This window comes from Ranitomeya variabilis, chromosome 5 (genome assembly GCF_051348905.1).
Source record: "Ranitomeya variabilis isolate aRanVar5 chromosome 5, aRanVar5.hap1, whole genome shotgun sequence".
NCBI classification, from domain to species: domain Eukaryota; kingdom Metazoa; phylum Chordata; class Amphibia; order Anura; family Dendrobatidae; genus Ranitomeya; species Ranitomeya variabilis.
The window spans coordinates 292,195,519-292,214,858 of record NC_135236.1 but is presented as its reverse complement, the minus strand read 5'-3'; the positions used below and the strand labels follow the sequence as shown (position 1 = coordinate 292,214,858).

The 19,340-nt window shown below is 41.9% G+C and overlaps 1 protein-coding gene across 2 annotated transcripts in view; it reads right to left on the bottom strand.

The window, feature by feature from the left end:
• Positions 1-19,340, bottom strand: part of PLXNA4 (plexin A4) — a 1,056,784-nt gene that overhangs the window by 842,511 nt on the left and 194,933 nt on the right. For both annotated transcript variants that reach the window (XM_077264448.1, XM_077264450.1), the window contains exon 3: positions 5,027-5,209. In XM_077264448.1, the coding sequence (XP_077120563.1) occupies positions 5,027-5,209 (183 nt within the window). The remainder of the gene's footprint in view (positions 1-5,026; positions 5,210-19,340) is intronic.

The window sequence follows — 19,340 nt, the reverse complement described above, 5'->3', positions numbered from 1 at the left end:
AACATTGTAGCAGTTTCCTAAGTACAAAGAGCATTAATCGTATTAAGATTGTAACCACAAATGCAGTGCTGAACATAATGGCTCAGTCTTCTCTTTAATGCTATTTTTTCTCCTTGTTTTTGCGGTTCTTGAATACTCCTACCACCCCATTTTCAAGCAACGTGCCTGCTGAAGAGGACATGCTAGTTTTTCAGAACATGTCTATTTTAGTAAATGACTATATACTCCCCTTAATATAATAATTCTACTTTATATGTTGTCATATCATTGTGTTGTACCAATTCTCGGTTATTCCTCCTATAAATTGATTGATTGTCTTGGTCGACAAAATGTTTCCAGTTGGAGAGGTTTTCTGTAACATTTGTAAAATTCCCACGCTGTTCATAATGGCTGGTCATCAGTAGGTTGCTTTCTGATGATTATTGTGTCAATATATTTATATATGCATTATAAAGTGGAGAATGACTCATAGTAAGTATCACAATGTAAGTATCAATATTATTAGTATTATAGTAAGTATCAATATTTTATATGGGATTGGCATAGATTTTTCCATCACATGGTTGAAAGACACCCTCACCTTTTGTAAGAGAAAAAGGGAAAGGTGACCCTCTGGATGGTTCTTCCATCTTTTTAGTGCTGGAGAGAAGGGTGGAGAGCTTGAATAGGTCTCATTGCATCTGTCCGAACCGCTTAGCTCTAATTCTTTTAATAAATTCTTATGAACGTCTGTCGCACTCAGCAGCGCTTTTATCACACCTGTTTTGTATTTCAATTTTTTAAACATTATGCAAGTGGCATAGATTGCCTTTTGTATATGCTGTTGGGCCCATACATTGCAAACACCAAGGTTGATAAAAAGGTGCATAGCTGCTTGTAGATTGGACATTATGAGTTTGTAGCACTAAAGGTCCATTTACATCAGCCGACCTGCGGCACTAAATTACCGCCGATCAACTATTTGTTTGCCAAACGGCGATCAGTTAGCAGCCTGCTTACAGGGCAAACCACAATTCAGATGGGATCTGCAGTAGATTTTTCAGTGCATATAGGCTCCATTTGTTGGGTGATCAACATTCTGTTTTGTCTAGATGATTATCATAAAATCAACGTTTCCTAATGACTCACTTCATGATAATTGTGCATTGTAAATGCAACTTAAGTCACACCTACAGTATATCCCATTCAATCCCTTCTTTTGGTTGCTGATGTGATATGATTCACTTGTACAATGTCAATTAGCCTTTATACTGTGATTTTGAGCAGCCTACTTGTAACGCTCCCTATGCGTCAACATCTCTTATCATGTACAAGTGGCCTATTATCCTGAAATCATGTTTCTACCTTCAAATGGTAATGTATTTCCTCTGAATTGCCAAAAAGTTTTATTATGTATGTTTTTCTTATAATTGGTCCTATATGAGTCATTTCCTGAGTCTACAGTATTCTCGTCCTTGATCTGCAGATCAGTACAGAAATCACTTAGCTACTTTTATAAAAACTTTATGAACAAAATACTTTTTTCATGTTATAAGAGTCAAATGAGTGATTCAGCAGTCCCAGAGCCAAAAATAGTTTTGTCTCGGTCCATGACCACCACTGATCATGCTGCTCCCTACTGACAGAGTATAGTATATTCCTAATCGCCACTCCATTAAAATATCAGATCACAATTCTAGTGATCATTGGGGATCCAGCAATGGGACACCCAGTAATTACACACTTGCCAGCTATCCTGTGGATAGGTGATAAATGGCGGTTCTGGGAAACATTTAACCACTAAACCAAAATATGATTTCTCAAGTGATTAAAATTATGTTTTGAAAAAAATGAACAGCAGAAAACTAATTAGTTGCCATGGGCAGTGACTTAATTCCTCTATAACAGAATTCATAAAAGTCTCCTATTGTGTGCAGATTAATATTAGTACAGCACCATATTACATACACTGCTCCTCGTCACATTGGACTTTAAATTGGCACAAAAAAAAATCACTGGAGTATTTTCTCTTTAGTATCAAATTAAGTGACAATGGTTGAAAGAAGTACATTGTATATACTGGAGAGAAGCAAGGAGAAAATTCTCTCTTTTCTTCTTATTTGGAGGCAGAAGAAATACCCATTATGACAGGAAGTAGCTCATTAGACAGCAGGTCCCGGTTTCTTACAGTTATGGCTATGACGATTTGTACCAAAAGTAGGTCACAAATAAATCAGAGACATCTAACGCTGTGGCGTACTAGAAACCATTTGCACAGACATTTACATGCTATCGTTTGGGCATAGCAAGCAATTTCTTGTTCAAATGCTCTTCTTGTGAAATCACATGCTGTTGATATAAAATATGCATAAACTGTCCTATTCGTTCTTGTGACTACAATACTCTAATGCTGGATTAACAAGTAGTTACGCCACTGCAGACATGTGCTTCTGCTAATAACATTTAAGATGTGACACCACTTGTGACGAGTCATATGGCTATAGCGTGTAGTTTTCACAACCATGAGACATGGAACATATACAAAACCAGTGATATGGAAAAATATATTAGATGTTCATTGTGGAGTGGGGTGCTACATGTTAAGGAGGTTCTACAGACTGATTGGGGAGAGAGGTGCTTCATGTTAAGGAGGTTCTACAGACTGGTTGGGGAGTGGGGTGCTTTATGTTAAGGAGGTTCTACAGACTGATTAGGGAGTGGGGTGCTTCACCTTAAGAAGGTTCCACAGACTGATTGGGGAGTGGGGTGCTTCATGTTAAGGAGGTTCTACTGACTGATTGGGGAGTGGGATGCTTCACATTAAGGAGGTTCAACAGACTAATTGGGGTGCTTCACGTTAAGGAGGTTCTACAGACTGATTGTGGAGTGGGATGCTACATGTTAAGTAGGTTCTACAGACTGATTAGGGAGTGGGGTGCTTCACCTTAAGAAGGTTCCACAGACTGATTGGGGAGTGGGGTGCTTCACATTAAGGAGGTTTTACAGACTGATTGGGGAGTGGGGTGTGTCACGTTAAGGAGGTTCTACAGACTGATTGGGGTGCTTCAAGTTAAGGAGGTTCTACAGACTGTAAAATCTAACGTAGAAAGCTTGGGTCTTGATCAACTGATCTCAGGGATCTGGTCTGCAGAACAGCAAGATGAGATTGTTTCATGAGCTCCCTGCAGTATAAAGTAAAGCATGTAGTGAAAATATGTCTACAGGTTTCTTTATGGCTGCAACAATTGTAAAAGGCAAGACAAATAACACAGGGGGCTAATTTTTAAGTGGTTTTCAAGTATGTATACCACCACTCCATTCTTAGAGGGACTCTTGGAACTCCATTATATGGATTAGTGGGCTCTCAGTGGTCTGTCCCTGAGAAGCATATTTCATTGGATAACCCCTTTGAAGGAGTTTTTCAAGACTACATTATTGATGATCAATATCTTCAAATCAAAAAGTCATGGTTTTCCCCTTTAGGGTATGTGCACACGTTGCAGATTTCCTGCAGATCTGCAGCTTTTTTTCCGCGCAGAAACGCTGCAGATCTGCAAGTGATTTACAGTACAACGTAAATAAATGGCAAAAAAAAAATGCTGTGCTAATGGTGTGAAAAAACCTGCACGGAAAACGCAGCAGATTCAAAAAATGACCATGCCACTTCTTTTGTGCAGATCTGCTACGTTTCTGCACCCATTCCATAATAGAAATCTGCAGGGGGGAAAAATGAAGAAATCTGCACAAAAATCTGCAACATGTGCACATACCAAAAAAAGGTGCAGATTCTGACCTGTGTTTTCTGCCAAGAAATGCAGAATCTGCACAGAAAATTTCACAGTCAAATCTGCAACGTGTGCACATAGCCTTATTGTTTACCAGGCATTATCCTTTTGGCAGTGGATTTGCCCGACTTCAAAGTGAACAGTTCAATTCTAATTTATCAGACAGATCTGCAATTGCAATACTATGAACAGGGCACTGTCCTTGCCTGGTAAACAATAAAGTGGATGTGGGGTTTGCTACAAGGCCAAAACCCTTTCAGTCAGCTAATTACATGCAGTGCTGGGAGTCAGTCCCCTACCGATCTCATATTAATTTTGTAGTCATGGAAAGATTCTAAAATTGAAGCATCTCATGTGCACATCTCTTTACACTACTTACATAATACTCCCACATGAAGTTGGAAATAAAACATATACTATCTCCATTACTTTCATTGATGCAGATCATCAGAAAGCTATTTATGATTAAGAAGGTTGTCTCCTTCATTAAGAATGCCTTAATGAATCCAGAATGGGAATTAGGGGACTCAAGCATCTTTGTATTGGCCATATTTTTCAGGGGTTTCAAGAGCCCCTGTAAAGGGTACCAGTCATATTATTTGTGCTGCCCAACCCAGCCAGCATTAATCAGAGACCAGCTCCTGCATTACAAACATCTATGGTTTACTATGAAATGCTGAGCCTTTTCAGAGAAAAATTTTAGCCTAGGACGAGGCCTGGGATGAGGTGACTAGTCACATCCCAAACTCCAACTGGTCTCTTCCTATGTATATGCGTAGGGAGAGACCAGTCAGTCTAGCTGAGTAGGCAGGGAGATTCAGCAGGAACACACGTCTTGGCCTAGTCACCTCATCCCCCGTCATGCTTCGAACTGGGTCCTTCTCTAAAAGTCTGCAGCATTTCAGAATAACTAATAGATGATTGCAATGGAGGAGCTGGTCTCTGATTTATGCTCCTTATGGTTCATACAGTGCAAATCATGAAACAGGTTCAGGAAGTGATCTAATAATTATTATCTAATTATTTGCATACAAATATGACAATATGGAAGTCAAAAGTAGAAGCCAGTTTGCTGAGTTGGATTGCAGCATGTGCAATCATGCTTAGATCATAGGGTTTGTAGAAAATTTGTAGAACTCTAACAGGATTGTCCCAAGTACTACATGCACGTTGTCTGTGATTTCTTCAACTCTTTAATTTATTGAAAGATACTTTGAAACATCATATATTTATAGGTGATTAAACGCAAACAGTAATCCTACCTTTTTGAGTTTTCCACTTTTGGTCCCCACAAACGCCAATGAATGATTTTTGTACACGTAGGCTATAACGGAAGTCATCCCGTCCCCATCCTCTGTAAAGACAGGGTACCCTTGAACCATTTCAGATACTCCCAGAGGGGCATTCATGTCCAAACCACAGAAGTCATCATCAATTATTATGAGCTGTAAAAACAGAGAATGAGAACATGAAAAATGCAAAGATCCTATAGGTATAACTTGTCTAACCAAACTTGAATAAGACATTTAAATACATCATAAGGATATTGTGGGGTAATATCATCAGGCTCATGTTTTACAGTGTGGATAGTGCTACCAAAAGAATCTCTCACCCCAAAGGACCTCACATGTCCATCCATTACACAGACATTCCTTCAGTCTATTAGTACTGTTGCTGTGTAATACTTCACCTGCACTCCGGAGGTGCTGTAGTAAAAAAGGCAACACTGCTTCATCTGCTTATCATGAAGTGATCCTAACAAGGACCTCTTTAATTAGTCCATTCATGAATTAGGCAATTTATATAGCATAATCATCTTTCATGCTTCCATAAATTAAGTTTGTAAAAATAATCTAAAATTATAGTTTACTGTATTTTTAATCTAAACTATAAAAGGACGTACTTCAAGCGCTGCTGAATTTTCTTTTTATATTATACCAAATGTATGATATCTGTTAGTCTAAAAATGCAGCACAGGATAAATACATGCAGTATATCTTAAGGAAATTTGGCACTACCACAGGCTTTCATAAACCGTAACATATGGATGGGTTTTGCAGAAGTGCATTCTTATATCTATAGTCTTGGTCTGTCCATCTGACATTACATTTTTAAATCCTGTTGAACTATATTTTTGGGGGAGTGGGAGGGAGGTCTATTGTATATTTAAAGTAGGATGCAACTTGATATAAAAATGAGAAAAACTTCTGTTGCAATTTTTTAAGGGTACACTTTGCTTCTAATCTTGAAAAAAACCCATAAACTTTCAAGGTGGCTCAGTGGTTAGCACTGCAGCCTTGCAGCGCTGGAGTCCTGGGTTCAAATCCCACCAAGGACAACATCTGCAAGGAGTTTGTATGTTCTCCCCGTGTTTGCGTGGGTTTCTTCCAGGTACTCCAGTTTCCTCCCATGTTCCAAAGACATACTGATAGGGAATGTAGACTGTGAGCCCCATCGGGGACAGCGATGATAATGTGTGCAAACTGTAAAGCGCTGTGGAATATGTTAGCGCTATATAAAGAATAAAGATTATTATTATTATTATTATTATTATTATTAAGGGAGCACAAAAACATGGTGCGACCCTAACCCTAATAGGCGAAGACTGATTGTCTAAGAAACACATGTCACCTGTTAATAATGCACCAAATAAGCGAACTCTCCAAACAACTCATTCACTGGAATATTATATTTGACGGCTTTGAAGGTTAATAACATGGTTCAAAATTGCAGAAAATATATATAGTGTCATAAGAGGAATTTATGAAAAACCTAAAAAAAAACTGTTCAAGTTATAGCTAACTTGTCAGAATTTTGTTAGAGGGCGTGACTATGGATATGAGTACCGTAATCTACATTAAAATGAAAGTTTTGAATTTGTTTAGACATTAAATGAAATCTAAAATAACTTCAAATATATCAGACTGTTTCATAATCAATCTTTATAAACCAACAGAGGACCCATTGGCTCTCCTGACATAACAGTACTGTGCAAAAGTTTTAGGCAGATGTTGGCTGCAAAGTAAGAATGCTTTCAAAGATAGACATTAATAGTTTATTTTTATTACTGTAATTGACAAAATGAATAGTGAATGAACAAAAGACAAATTAAAAAAAATCCATATTGTGTGTGACTGGCTTCAAATAGCATCAATTTTTGTACACTTAGACACCGTTTTAGAAGAAACACAGCAGGGAGGTAGTTCCAAAAATCTTGACGACCTAACCACTAGCGATGATCTAACCTGTCAAGATTCAAATTTGGTTAATACCTTCGATTTTCCAGGGAAATTTGATTTGCATCAAAATTATTCTTTGCAAGCTGAATGTTCCTTATTAAACTATGGGGTCTCTCCAGACCCCAGAGCATAATGAATGTAAAATGTAAAAAAGAAAAATAAAGTCTTACACTCACCTCACCGCCTTTCTATCTGATGCATCTGAACCTCTTCTTTCCTCATAGTGAGCTGCATCTCCAGGCCTGTTTACTCTGTGGTTGGACTTACAGCCACAACCAGGCCTTAGAGCGATCTTTGAGGCCTGACCATGGCCATGGCTCCTGGCCAAGAATGAACAGGTTTGATCTACGATCACAAAACGAAGAGTTCCTGAAGACTGGACAGCAGGCAGTAATTAGCACTTCACTTACTTTCTGCAGTAGCATTTTCGACCTTGTCTGCTGTGAATTTGCTTTTTGCTCCCTCTAGTGGTTACTAGTTTTTTGACTCTGGTTTTTCTGTCATTCCTTTTATCCGCACCTGGGTCGTTAGTTAGGGGTGTTGCTATATAAGCTCCCTGGACCTTCAGTTCAATGCCTGGCAACGTAGTTATCAGAGCTAGTCTGCTGTGCTCTTGTCTACTGATCCTGGTTCCAGTTATATCAGCTAAGTCTGCCTTTTGCTTTTTGCTATTTGTTTTGGTTTTGTATTTCTGTCCAGCTTGTTCCAAATCTATATCCTGACCTTTTCTGGAAGCTCTAGGGGGCTGGTGTTCTCCCCCCGGACCGTTAGACGGTTCGGGGGTTCTTGAATTTCCAGTGTGGATTTTGATAGGGTTTTTGTTGACCATATAAGTTACCTTTCTTTATTCTGCTATCAGTAAGCGGGCCTCTCTGTGCTAAACCTGGTTCATTTCTGTGTTTGTCATTTCCTCTTACCTCACCGTCATTATTTGTGGGGGGCTTCTATCCAGCTTTGGGGTCCCCTTCTCTGGAGGCAAGAAAGGTCTTTGTTTTCCTCTACTAGGGGTAGCTAGATTCTCCGGCTGGCGCGTGTCATCTAGAATCAACGTAGGAATGATCCCCGGCTACTTCTAGTGTTGGCGTTAGGAGTAGATATATGGTCAACCCAGTTACCACTGCCCTATGAGCTGGATTTTTGTATTCTGCAGACTTCCACGTTCCTCTGAGACCCTCGCCATTGGGGTCATAACAGTTTGCCAGGCCAGTATTAAATGTTTAATGCATTGCAGAAGAGGGATTATAAGAAAGAAGATTCTGAGTTTTTTTTTTCTCCTTCCCCTTTACCTCAGAGTGGCTATGCTTGCTGCAGACATGAATGTCCAGACCTTGATTACAAGTGTGGACCAGCTGGCTACTCGTGTGCAGGGCATACAAGACTATGTTATCAGAAATCCTAGGTCAGAACCTAAAATACCGATTCCTGAACTGTTTTCCGGAGACAGGTTTAAGTTTAGGAATTTCGTGAATAATTGTAAATTGTTTTTGTCCCTGAGACCCTGTTCATCAGGAGATTCTGCTCAGCAAGTAAAAATTGTTATTTCGTTCTTACGGGGCGACCCTCAGGATTGGGCTTTTTCGCTGGCGCCAGGAGATCCGGCATTGGCTGATCTTGATGCGTTTTTTCTGGCGCTCGGTTTACTTTATGAGGAACCCAATCTTGAGATTCAGGCAGAAAAGGCCTTGCTGTCTATGTCTCAGGGGCAGGACGAGGCTGAAGTGTATTGCCAAAAATTTCGGAAATGGTCCGTGCTGACACATTGGAACGAGTGTGCACTGGCCGCTAATTTTAGAAATGGCCTTTCTGAAGCCATTAAGAATGTTATGGTGGGTTTTCCCATTCCCACAGGTCTGAATGATACTATGGCACTGGCTATTCAAATTGACCGGCGGTTGCGGGAGCGCAAAACCGCAAATTCCCTCATGGTGTTGTCTGAACAGACACCTAATTCGGTGCAATGTGATAGAAAAACCGCAAATTCCCTCATGGTGTTGTCTGAACAGACACCTGATTTAATGCAATGTGATAGAATCCTGACTAGAAATGAGCGGAAAATTCATAGACGCCGGAATGGCTTGTGCTACTACTGTGGTGATTCTACACATGTTATCTCAGCATGCTCTAAACGTATAGCTAAGGTTGTTAGTCCTGTCACCGTTGGTAATTTACAACCTAAATTTATTCTGTCTGTAACTTTGATTTGCTCACTGTCATCTTATCCTGTCATGGCGTTTGTAGATTCAGGTGCTGCCCTGAGTCTCATGGATCTCTCATTTGCTAAGCGCTGTGGATTTACTCTTGAACCATTAGAAAATCCTATTCCTCTTAGGGGTATTGATGCTACACCATTGGCAGCAAATAAACCGCAGTATTGGACTCAGGTTACCATGTGCATGACTCCTGAACACCGCGAGGTGATACGTTTCCTGGTTTTACATAAAATGCATGATTTGGTCGTTTTAGGGCTGCCATGGTTACAGACCCATAATCCAGTCCTGGACTGGAAGGCTATGTCAGTCTCAAGTTGGGGCTGTCGTGGTATTCATGAGGATTCCCTGCCTGTGTCTATTGCTTCTTCTACACCTTCGGAAGTTCCGGAGTATTTGTCTGATTATCAGGATGTCTTCAATGAGTCTGAGTCCAGTGCACTGCCTCCTCATAGGGACTGTGACTGTGCTATAGATTTGATCCCAGGCAGTAAATTTCCTAAGGGAAGACTGTTTAATCTGTCGGTGCCTGAACATACCGCTATGCGTTCATATATCAAGGAGTCTCTGGAAAAAGGACATATTCGTCCGTCTTCTTCCCCTCTTGGTGCGGGATTCTTTTTTGTGGCAAAAAAGGAGGGATCTTTGAGACCTTGTATTGATTATCGGCTTTTAAATAAGATCACTGTCAAATTTCAGTATCCTTTACCGCTGTTGTCTGACTTGTTTGCCCGGATTAAGGGTGCCAAGTGGTTCACCAAGATAGACCTTCGTGGTGCGTACAACCTTGTGCGCATTAAGCAAGGTGATGAATGGAAAACCGCATTCAATACGCCCGAAGGTCATTTTGAGTACTTGGTGATGCCTTTTGGGCTCTCCAATGCGCCTTCAGTTTTTCAGTCCTTTATGCATGACATTTTCCGGAAGTATCTGGATAAATTTTTGATTGTTTACCTGGATGATATTTTGGTTTTTTCTGATGATTGGGATTCGCATGTGGAGCAGGTCAGGTTGGTCTTTAAAATTTTGCGTGAAAATTCTTTGTTTGTCAAGGGCTCAAAGTGTCTCTTTGGTGTACAGAAGGTTCCCTTTTTGGGGTTTATTTTTTCCCCTTCTGCTGTGGAGATGGACCCAGTCAAGGTCCGAGCTATTCTTGATTGGACTCAGCCCTCCTCAGTTAAGAGTCTTCAGAAGTTCTTGGGCTTCGCTAACTTCTACCGTCGTTTTATCGCTAATTTTTCTAGCATTGTGAAACCTTTGACGGATATGACCAAGAAGGGCTCCGATGTAGCTAACTGGGCTCCTGCTGCCGTGGAGGCTTTCCAGGAGTTGAAACGCCGGTTTACTTCGGCGCCTGTTTTGTGCCAGCCTGACGTCTCACTTCCCTTTCAGGTTGAGGTGGATGCTTCGGAGATTGGGGCAGGGGCCGTTTTGTCGCAGAGAGGCCCTGGTTGCTCTGTTATGAAACCTTGTGCCTTTTTCTCTAGGAAGTTTTCGCCTGCCGAGCGAAATTATGATGTGGGCAATCGGGAGTTGTTGGCCATGAAATGGGCATTTGAGGAGTGGCGTCATTGGCTCGAGGGTGCTAAGCATCGTGTGGTGGTCTTGACTGATCACAAAAATCTGATGTATCTCGAGTCTGCTAAACGCCTTAATCCGAGACAGGCCCGCTGGTCATTGTTTTTCTCCCGCTTTGATTTTGTTGTCTCGTATTTACCAGGTTCAAAGAATGTGAAGGCCGATGCTCTTTCTAGGAGCTTTGTGCCTGATGCTCCTGGAGTCGCTGATCCTGTTGGTATTCTTAAAGATGGAGTTATCTTGTCAGCTATTTCTCCGGATCTGCGACGTGTGTTGCAGAGATTTCAGGCTGATAGGCCTGAGTCTTGTCCACCTGACAGACTGATTGTCCCGGATAAGTGGACCAGCAGAGTCATTTCCGAGGTTCATTCCTCGGTGTTGGCAGGTCACCCGGGAATTTTTGGCACCAGAGATCTGGTGGCCAGGTCCTTTTGGTGGCCTTCCTTGTCAAGGGATGTGCGGTCATTTGTGCAGTCCTGTGGGACTTGTGCTCGAGCTAAGCCTTGCTGTTCTCGTGCCAGCGGTTTGCTCTTGCCCTTGCCTGTCCCGAAGAGACCTTGGACACATATCTCCATGGATTTCATTTCTGATCTTCCGCTATCTCAGGGCATGTCCGTTATCTGGGTGATATGTGATCGCTTCTCCAAGATGGTCCATTTGGTTCCTTTGCCTAAGCTGCCTTCCTCTTCCGATCTGGTTCCTGTGTTTTTCCAGAACGTGGTTCGTTTGCACGGCATCCCTGAGAATATTGTGTCAGACAGAGGATCCCAGTTCGTTTCCAGGTTCTGGCGATCCTTTTGTAGTAGGATGGGCATTGATTTGTCGTTTTCGTCTGCTTTCCATCCTCAGACTAATGGACAGACGGAGCGAACCAATCAGACTTTGGAGGCTTATTTGAGGTGTTTTGTCTCTGCTGATCAGGACGATTGGGTGACATTCTTGCCGTTGGCTGAGTTTGCCCTTAATAATCGGGCTAGTTCCGCCACCTTGGTTTCGCCTTTTTTCTGCAACTCTGGTTTCCATCCTCGCTTTTCTTCGGGTCATGTGGAGCCTTCTGACTGTCCTGGGGTGGATTCTGTGGTGGATAGGTTGCAGCAGATCTGGAATCATGTGGTGGACAACTTGAAGTTGTCACAGGAGAAGGCTCAGCGCTTTGCCAACCGCCGCCGCGGTGTGGGTCCCCGACTACGCGTTGGGGATTTGGTGTGGCTTTCTTCCCGCTTTGTTCCTATGAAGGTCTCCTCTCCCAAATTTAAACCTCGTTTTATTGGGCCTTACAAGATATTGGAAATCCTTAATCCTGTATCTTTTCGTCTGGATCTTCCTGTGTCGTTTGCTATTCACAATGTATTTCATAGGTCCTTGTTGCGGCGGTACATTGTGCCTGTAGTTCCTTCTGCTGAGCCTCCTGCTCCGGTGTTGGTTGAGGGCGAGTTGGAGTACGTGGTGGAGAAGATCTTGGATTCTCGCCTCTCCAGGCGGAGGCTTCAGTACCTGGTCAAGTGGAAGGGCTATGGTCAGGAGGATAATTCCTGGGTGGTCGCCTCTGATGTTCATGCGGCCGATTTAGTTCGTGCCTTTCATGCCGCTCATCCTGATCGCCCTGGTGGTCGTGGTGAGGGTTCGGTGACCCCTCACTAAGGGGGGGGTACTGTTGTGAATTTGCTTTTTGCTCCCTCTAGTGGTTACTAGTTTTTTGACTCTGGTTTTTCTGTCATTCCTTTTATCCGCACCTGGGTCGTTAGTTAGGGGTGTTGCTATATAAGCTCCCTGGACCTTCAGTTCAATGCCTGGCAACGTAGTTATCAGAGCTAGTCTGCTGTGCTCTTGTCTACTGATCCTGGTTCCAGTTATATCAGCTAAGTCTGCCTTTTGCTTTTTGCTATTTGTTTTGGTTTTGTATTTCTGTCCAGCTTGTTCCAAATCTATATCCTGACCTTTGCTGGAAGATCTAGGGGGCTGGTGTTCTCCCCCCGGACCGTTAGACGGTTCGGGGGTTCTTGAATTTCCAGTGTGGATTTTGATAGGGTTTTTGTTGACCATATAAGTTACCTTTCTTTATTCTGCTATCAGTAAGCGGGCCTCTCTGTGCTAAACCTGGTTCATTTCTGTGTTTGTCATTTCCTCTTACCTCACCGTCATTATTTGTGGGGGGCTTCTATCCAGCTTTGGGGTCCCCTTCTCTGGAGGCAAGAAAGGTCTTTGTTTTCCTCTACTAGGGGTAGCTAGATTCTCCGGCTGGCGCGTGTCATCTAGAATCAACGTAGGAATGATCCCCGGCTACTTCTAGTGTTGGCGTTAGGAGTAGATATATGGTCAACCCAGTTACCACTGCCCTATGAGCTGGATTTTTGTATTCTGCAGACTTCCACGTTCCTCTGAGACCCTCGCCATTGGGGTCATAACACTTGTCTCCCTAGGCCACGACCAAGCATCAGGGGTCACTGCGAGCCAGATACCCTGATGTCACAGACCTTTGAGACCTGGTCGTGGCTTGAAGTCTAGGCCATAATGTGAAGAGGCTGGGAGATGCGACACGAGACAGGGGAAAGAAGTAACAGTTTTGAGGACCGGATGGTGGGCAGCAATCAGCAGAAGGACAAGACAGGTGAGCGATGAGTTGAGTGTAAAGATTTTTTATCCTTATTCAATTATACAAGCCATCTGCCATCTATGGTTCAGAAAAATGGTGGCCAGCATTTTGCTGAATCAGGAAGGAGCAAATTTACAAAAATCTTTATTTAAAAAAAGATGATCTTTTGCATAATCGAGTGGAATTCGATTCAACTCCAATAAATTCGGTAATTTCTACTAACCACAGATCTTCAGTGGATATATGCTTGCGCAATACCTTCTGTCACTTTAATTAATTCCATGCAGATTTGATGATGTTGAGATCAGGGCTCTGTGGTGGCCATATCATCACTTCTAACAGTTCTTATTTTTCTTTTGTGCTGACAAGGTACTTAAAGGCCATATGTTTGGTACAGAGATGACACTTGCATTCCTTTGAGAATCAGAAGGTCTCCAGCAGTGCCATCAACACAGAACTAGCAGCTATGAGTGGGTCCCAGCTACACCCATCTAGTGTTTGGAGAAGCTTGGCTAGAAGTGGTCTTCGTGGATGAATTGCGATACAAAAAATCATATATTTTACATGGAAATGGGTAAGTGACCTATCTAGGCACAAAAACATAGTAGCTGGAGTGCAAAAAAAGTGACAGCAGATGCTCTTTCACAATTTGAATGAAATATTTCTGTGCAACAAAAAGCAGTTTGATTACCGAAAGGCTAGAGACAGTGGTACAATAATGAGTGACTGCAGGAAACATAGTAAAGATTCCTTGCAAGCTTGGGGCTACATTTCAGCAAATGGATTTGGGAATTAGGTCAAGATTAATGCGGTATCAACAGGTTCCCTTTAAAACAGTCCTACAGTATATTACTGAGGTTTTGCAAAGCATTATGGGACTAAAAAAGTATATACAAACATATATTTAAGCAATTTTATGAGTTTGTGCTGAATCTACAAACCACTCCCAAGCTTATTGAATAGACTACTGGTTTTACAGTCTGGATTTGTACGAAGAAGGCGTTAGAATTGAAGTATGTTTTGTCTTTCGGGACTCTGCTGTCATTTGATTTCAAGAAATAAATAAATCAAAAGGCTGGTGGAAAGCTTGTGGGATGGCAATCTTCGAGGGCAGAATACTAACAACACAGGCTTGGGATGTACAACCTGTGATATTAATGCTGCGCCCTTAGCGCAACGGGTTGATGCACAGATTACTCTTCTATATAAAATACCATTGATACATGTGTTTTGTATGTTTTTTTAGAAACAACCCATCTATTGGGAGATGTTCAGAAAAATAGAGAAGCAGAGATTAAACTCAATATAGAAGATTAGCAGAAATCAATGAGTGATGGAGACGAGAAACCAGAGGTACTCGAAACCTTGGCATACTAATATTGTCGTTGGGTGAGTCCCCTCACAGCATATGTTACATTTACCTTTACTTCTTATTATTTTTTTATTGTAGAACTTTCCAATGAAAACACAGTATAAAATTTTTAACAGTTTTCCAGTGGCTTAGTGTAGTACCTTGTTAAAACTGTCACATACATCTGAATCAGAAATGTGACCGGCTGCTTTAGTGAAATTCTAGTGCTGTATTCTCATTATATTGCCTTTCTGGAAAAGAGATTGGTACAACAACTGAAAAAGTTCTAAGTTGTAGAGTCAGTGAACCTCGGGTGCAAAAATCTGCCCACAGGGACACACACACCAAGAATATTGCCTTTACTGTATGAATAACAATTGTGTCATCTCAGCTTTAAGACGTAAGCACATTTTTCCTTGAGTTTCTTTCCAAATAGATGTTGACATCACTTTCATGAGCTGTGTCTTTTACTGTTGTTGATGTGGTCAACATAGGCAGACTGGCACACAAAGCAATGTCCCAGTTATTTCTTGATGGTTTTACCAGGCTCCTCATATATTGCTGGTTCATATAAACTGTGCTGAAATAATTTGTGTTTTATCATTAAACCTAAAGCACAAAGTATAAAGCTAAAAAGGGATTGGTGACTACTAACCACAAGAATTTATGAATATGTGTATTTTTTAAAGAATTTCCACACAGGAAATGTGATATTAATCAGTGGTAGATATTGTCTGGACTTTTCTTCATTAAACTCATTAGAGAATGTTACAGTCATATAAAACCTTAAGTGTTGCTATGCTTATAGGATACTGTGTACTGTATAGTATTACTGTATTATACCTTGTATTAGAATATGCACTTTCTGGTTCACTAACAGTAGAAAACTGACACGTACGGTCTACGGTTCATCTACATTTGGATGTAGAGTTCACAAATCAGATGACTATTCCACGCTGTATCAATCTAGGTCAGTGCTCCCCAACTCCAGTTCTCAAGAGCCACCAACAGATCATGTTTTCAGGATTTCAATAGAACAGCATAGAAAATGGAATTATTAGGATGTTCTGAAAACATGATCTATTGGTGGCTTTTGAGAAAGTTGTAGAACGCTGGTCAAGATAAAAGGTTATTCCAGGATCACAATTGATGACCAATGGCCTTAATACTTTGCATGTATCAATCACTCACTTGAGAAGTTGGACAACAGATTGCACACAACTAAATTTTCCACTGATCTAATTAAAGATTTAAATGCCATTCTCCTGAATCTAGAGTTGTTTTTCTTTTAATTCTTGTTCCTCAAGATTCCTAAGATATGGCCCACTCTTCTCTCTTTATAAATTTAGTCTTTTGAGCCAACCGGTCCTCAATAAGACACCCATAGATAAGGATTGAGAACCTAGTTTGCTAAAATGACTACATTTATACACAAGGAAGAATCATATCCCAGGAGCAGATAGATGCAGGAACAAAAGTAAAACAATGCCACATTTAAGAAAACTGCAGAACAGATGAGCCCGCCAGGGCTGTGGGTTACTCGGTACCGGGTCCGGTGTTCACAGAGGGATGTCACGGTGGCGACCCAGTCCGTGGCCCTGGGCACCCATGTAAAAGGGGAATTGAATAAAGTTTATGTTCGTCACGTCACCTGTGGTATTCGGTCAGTGGGGACCAACGCTGCTTTAAGGGGTCCTTTGGGGTGATGTTATGGCAGCTAGATGGTATGACTTCCCACAGGTCAAATATATCCCCAGAGCTCCCGGTGTGTAGATGTAAGATGGAAAATGGTGCAGTAAAGAACAAGGACACAGGTTTGCTGTCTCTTTACCTGGTTTACTGAAGACTTCAGGCAGCCACATTCCAGGCTACCAGATCACAGGGCAGGCAGGGTCCGTCCGGCTTGGAAGCGAATCCAGAGTCCCCATTACCAGGTGGAGTTAAAAGCCTTCCTCTAGCGCCGTGGTGTTGTAGTCCCTTACTGCCTATGGCTTCAGATAAGGTCCTCACAGTTCTTCTCTCTGTCCCCCATATAGGATAGGACAATACCTGTATGACAGGTAACTCGAGCCTTTTTACAGCGACTCTATCACGCCCCGGGCTCTATATGTTACTGTGTCTTCAGGTGTGTGTGGCTGACAGGTAACTTGCAGTTCAGCTCTCCTGCCAGTCTCTGCTGTAAGTCGTAGAGTCCCTTACAACCTCAGTGTTCCGGCTACCGGTTATCTGTGCTTCAGAGGGAGGCAGGTCATTCACAGCTGGTCTCCCCTGATATCACTCTCCTGGGCTTCGCTCTCCTGCACACTTTCCACAAGCTGTCCTTTCCTTCTTAATTTTATTTCTTTAGGAACTGTAGCGACTCTGGCTACACGGCTCCTTCAGTCCTTCTGACACTCTATGTCTGACTGCTTCCTCCTCTGTCCTCTGACAGAATCAGACTAACTTCCCTCCAAACCACAATATATCGGCATATGCCAGAGAGTCACCTAGAAAAAGGATCAAAAGCTCCCCCTTGTGGCCTGGAGTGTGAACATGTTGTGTGTATGGTGATTACCTGATAAAAGATATCCTTCATCGCTTCCAAGCTTAACATCACTCTCCCCATGAGGAAAGCAATGCTACTGTGACGACCAGGACCCTGGGGTGCCACATATACATAAAGTAAAAAAAACAAAACATATTAATGGTAAAGGACAGCTCCTCCTCATAAGGTAACAATTGTTAAAAAAGCTTACAACATACCATAGTGACATGTCAGAGGATTAGATGAGTGAAAGTCCACATGCAAAGAGACATTTGATAACAAATAAGTGGGAAAAAAATTGACAAAAAAGCTACACTGAGTTTTAACCCTTTCCTCAATCAGGCAGTTTTCCATTTTGTGGTTTTGTTTTTTGGTTTAATTTTTACAGGAGTCATAATAACTTATTCATTTTACATCGACCCATAACATTTTTATTTTTTTGTCAATATAGATATGTGAGGGCTTGAATTTTTACATGGCGAGCTCATGTTTTTATTGTAACCATTGCAGGGGACCAAAAAAAACACGATTCTGGCATTTTTATTTGTTTTACATTATGGCACTGATTATTAATTCCATTAATACCATTAAGAAAATATATTGTAAAGCTATTTTTCAAATTTTATATTATGAAAAGGGATGTCCTGTTTTCAATTTTATTACTCCACAAGCTCAGAGACTTATAAAGCAAGAAACTGAGCAAACTCGCCCGCTGTGGACCCAGTTCTGCCTCTTTGTTGCTACTCCGGTCTTCGTTGATTGGCTGCAGCAATGACATCCTGACTATAGCACCGCGGCAACCAATTTGATGGAAAGAGTCACTGAGACCTGTGATTGGCTGCAGCACAGTGGACTTAACGACACTGCTGTAGTATCAATAAAGACCTGAGCAGTGAGACAACAATCGACCCAGTAAGAGCGAGTAAAAGCTCAGTTTGTTATTTTATGACCCAGGAATAATAAAAGTTAAAACAGTAGAGCCCATCTAATTTTATCAATAGCATTCCAGCATTGCATATGTCAAATAGTTTACAGTATTATCCTATTGTTTCCTTTTATTAAATACTGAACTGTGAATGCATGCAATATTCTGTTGTGTAAGGGTACCGTCACACATTGAAATTTTCATCGCTGCGACGGCACGATCCGTGACGTCGCAGCGATCGTATGAATATCGCTCCAGCGTCGTAGACTGCGGTCACACATTGCAATCACGGCGCTGGAGCGATGCCGAAGTCCCCGGGTAACCAGGGTAAACATCGGGTAACTAAGCGCAGGGCCGCGCTTAGTAACCCGATGTTTACCCTGGTTACCAGCGTAAACGTAAAAAAACAAACAGTACATACTCACCCGTCGGTGTCCTTCAGGTCCCTTGCCGTCTGCTTCCTGCTCTGAGTGCAGCCGTACAATGAGAGCAGAGCGCAGCACCGCTGTGATCTGCTCTCACTTTCCGGCCGGCACTCAGAGCAGGAAGCAGACGGCAAGGGACCTGAAGGACACCGACGGGTGAGTATGTACGGTTTGTTTTTTTACGTTTACGCTGGTAACCAGGGTAAACATCGGGTTACTAAGCGCGGCCCTGCGCTTAGTTACCCGATGTTTACCCTGGTTACAAGCGAAGACATCGCTGGATCGCTGTCACACACAACGATCCAGCGATGTCAGCGGGTGATCAAGCGACGAAAGAAAGTTCCATACGATCTGCTACGACGTATGATTCTCAGCAGGATCCCTGATCGCTGCTGCGTGTCAGACACTGCGATATCGTAACGATATCGCTAGAACGTCACGAATCGTAACGTCGTAGCGATGGAAATTTCAATGTGTGACGGTACCCTAACTCTGTAGCTAACTTTTCTATTATTCCGAATGCAAGAAACCTTGGTCCTGACCCATTTATTTCGGGCAGCCTATATTTGACTGTGTTTAACCTAATTAGAGAATATAAATATATCCAAGGTTAATACAAGGATCTGTAAGAATAATTTTTAGATATTTCGTTATTATGGGGACATTCACTATGTCTATGGAAGGACAGCTTTACTTCAAACCTAGACTGGGGTTTCACACCTTTCTGGATAGAT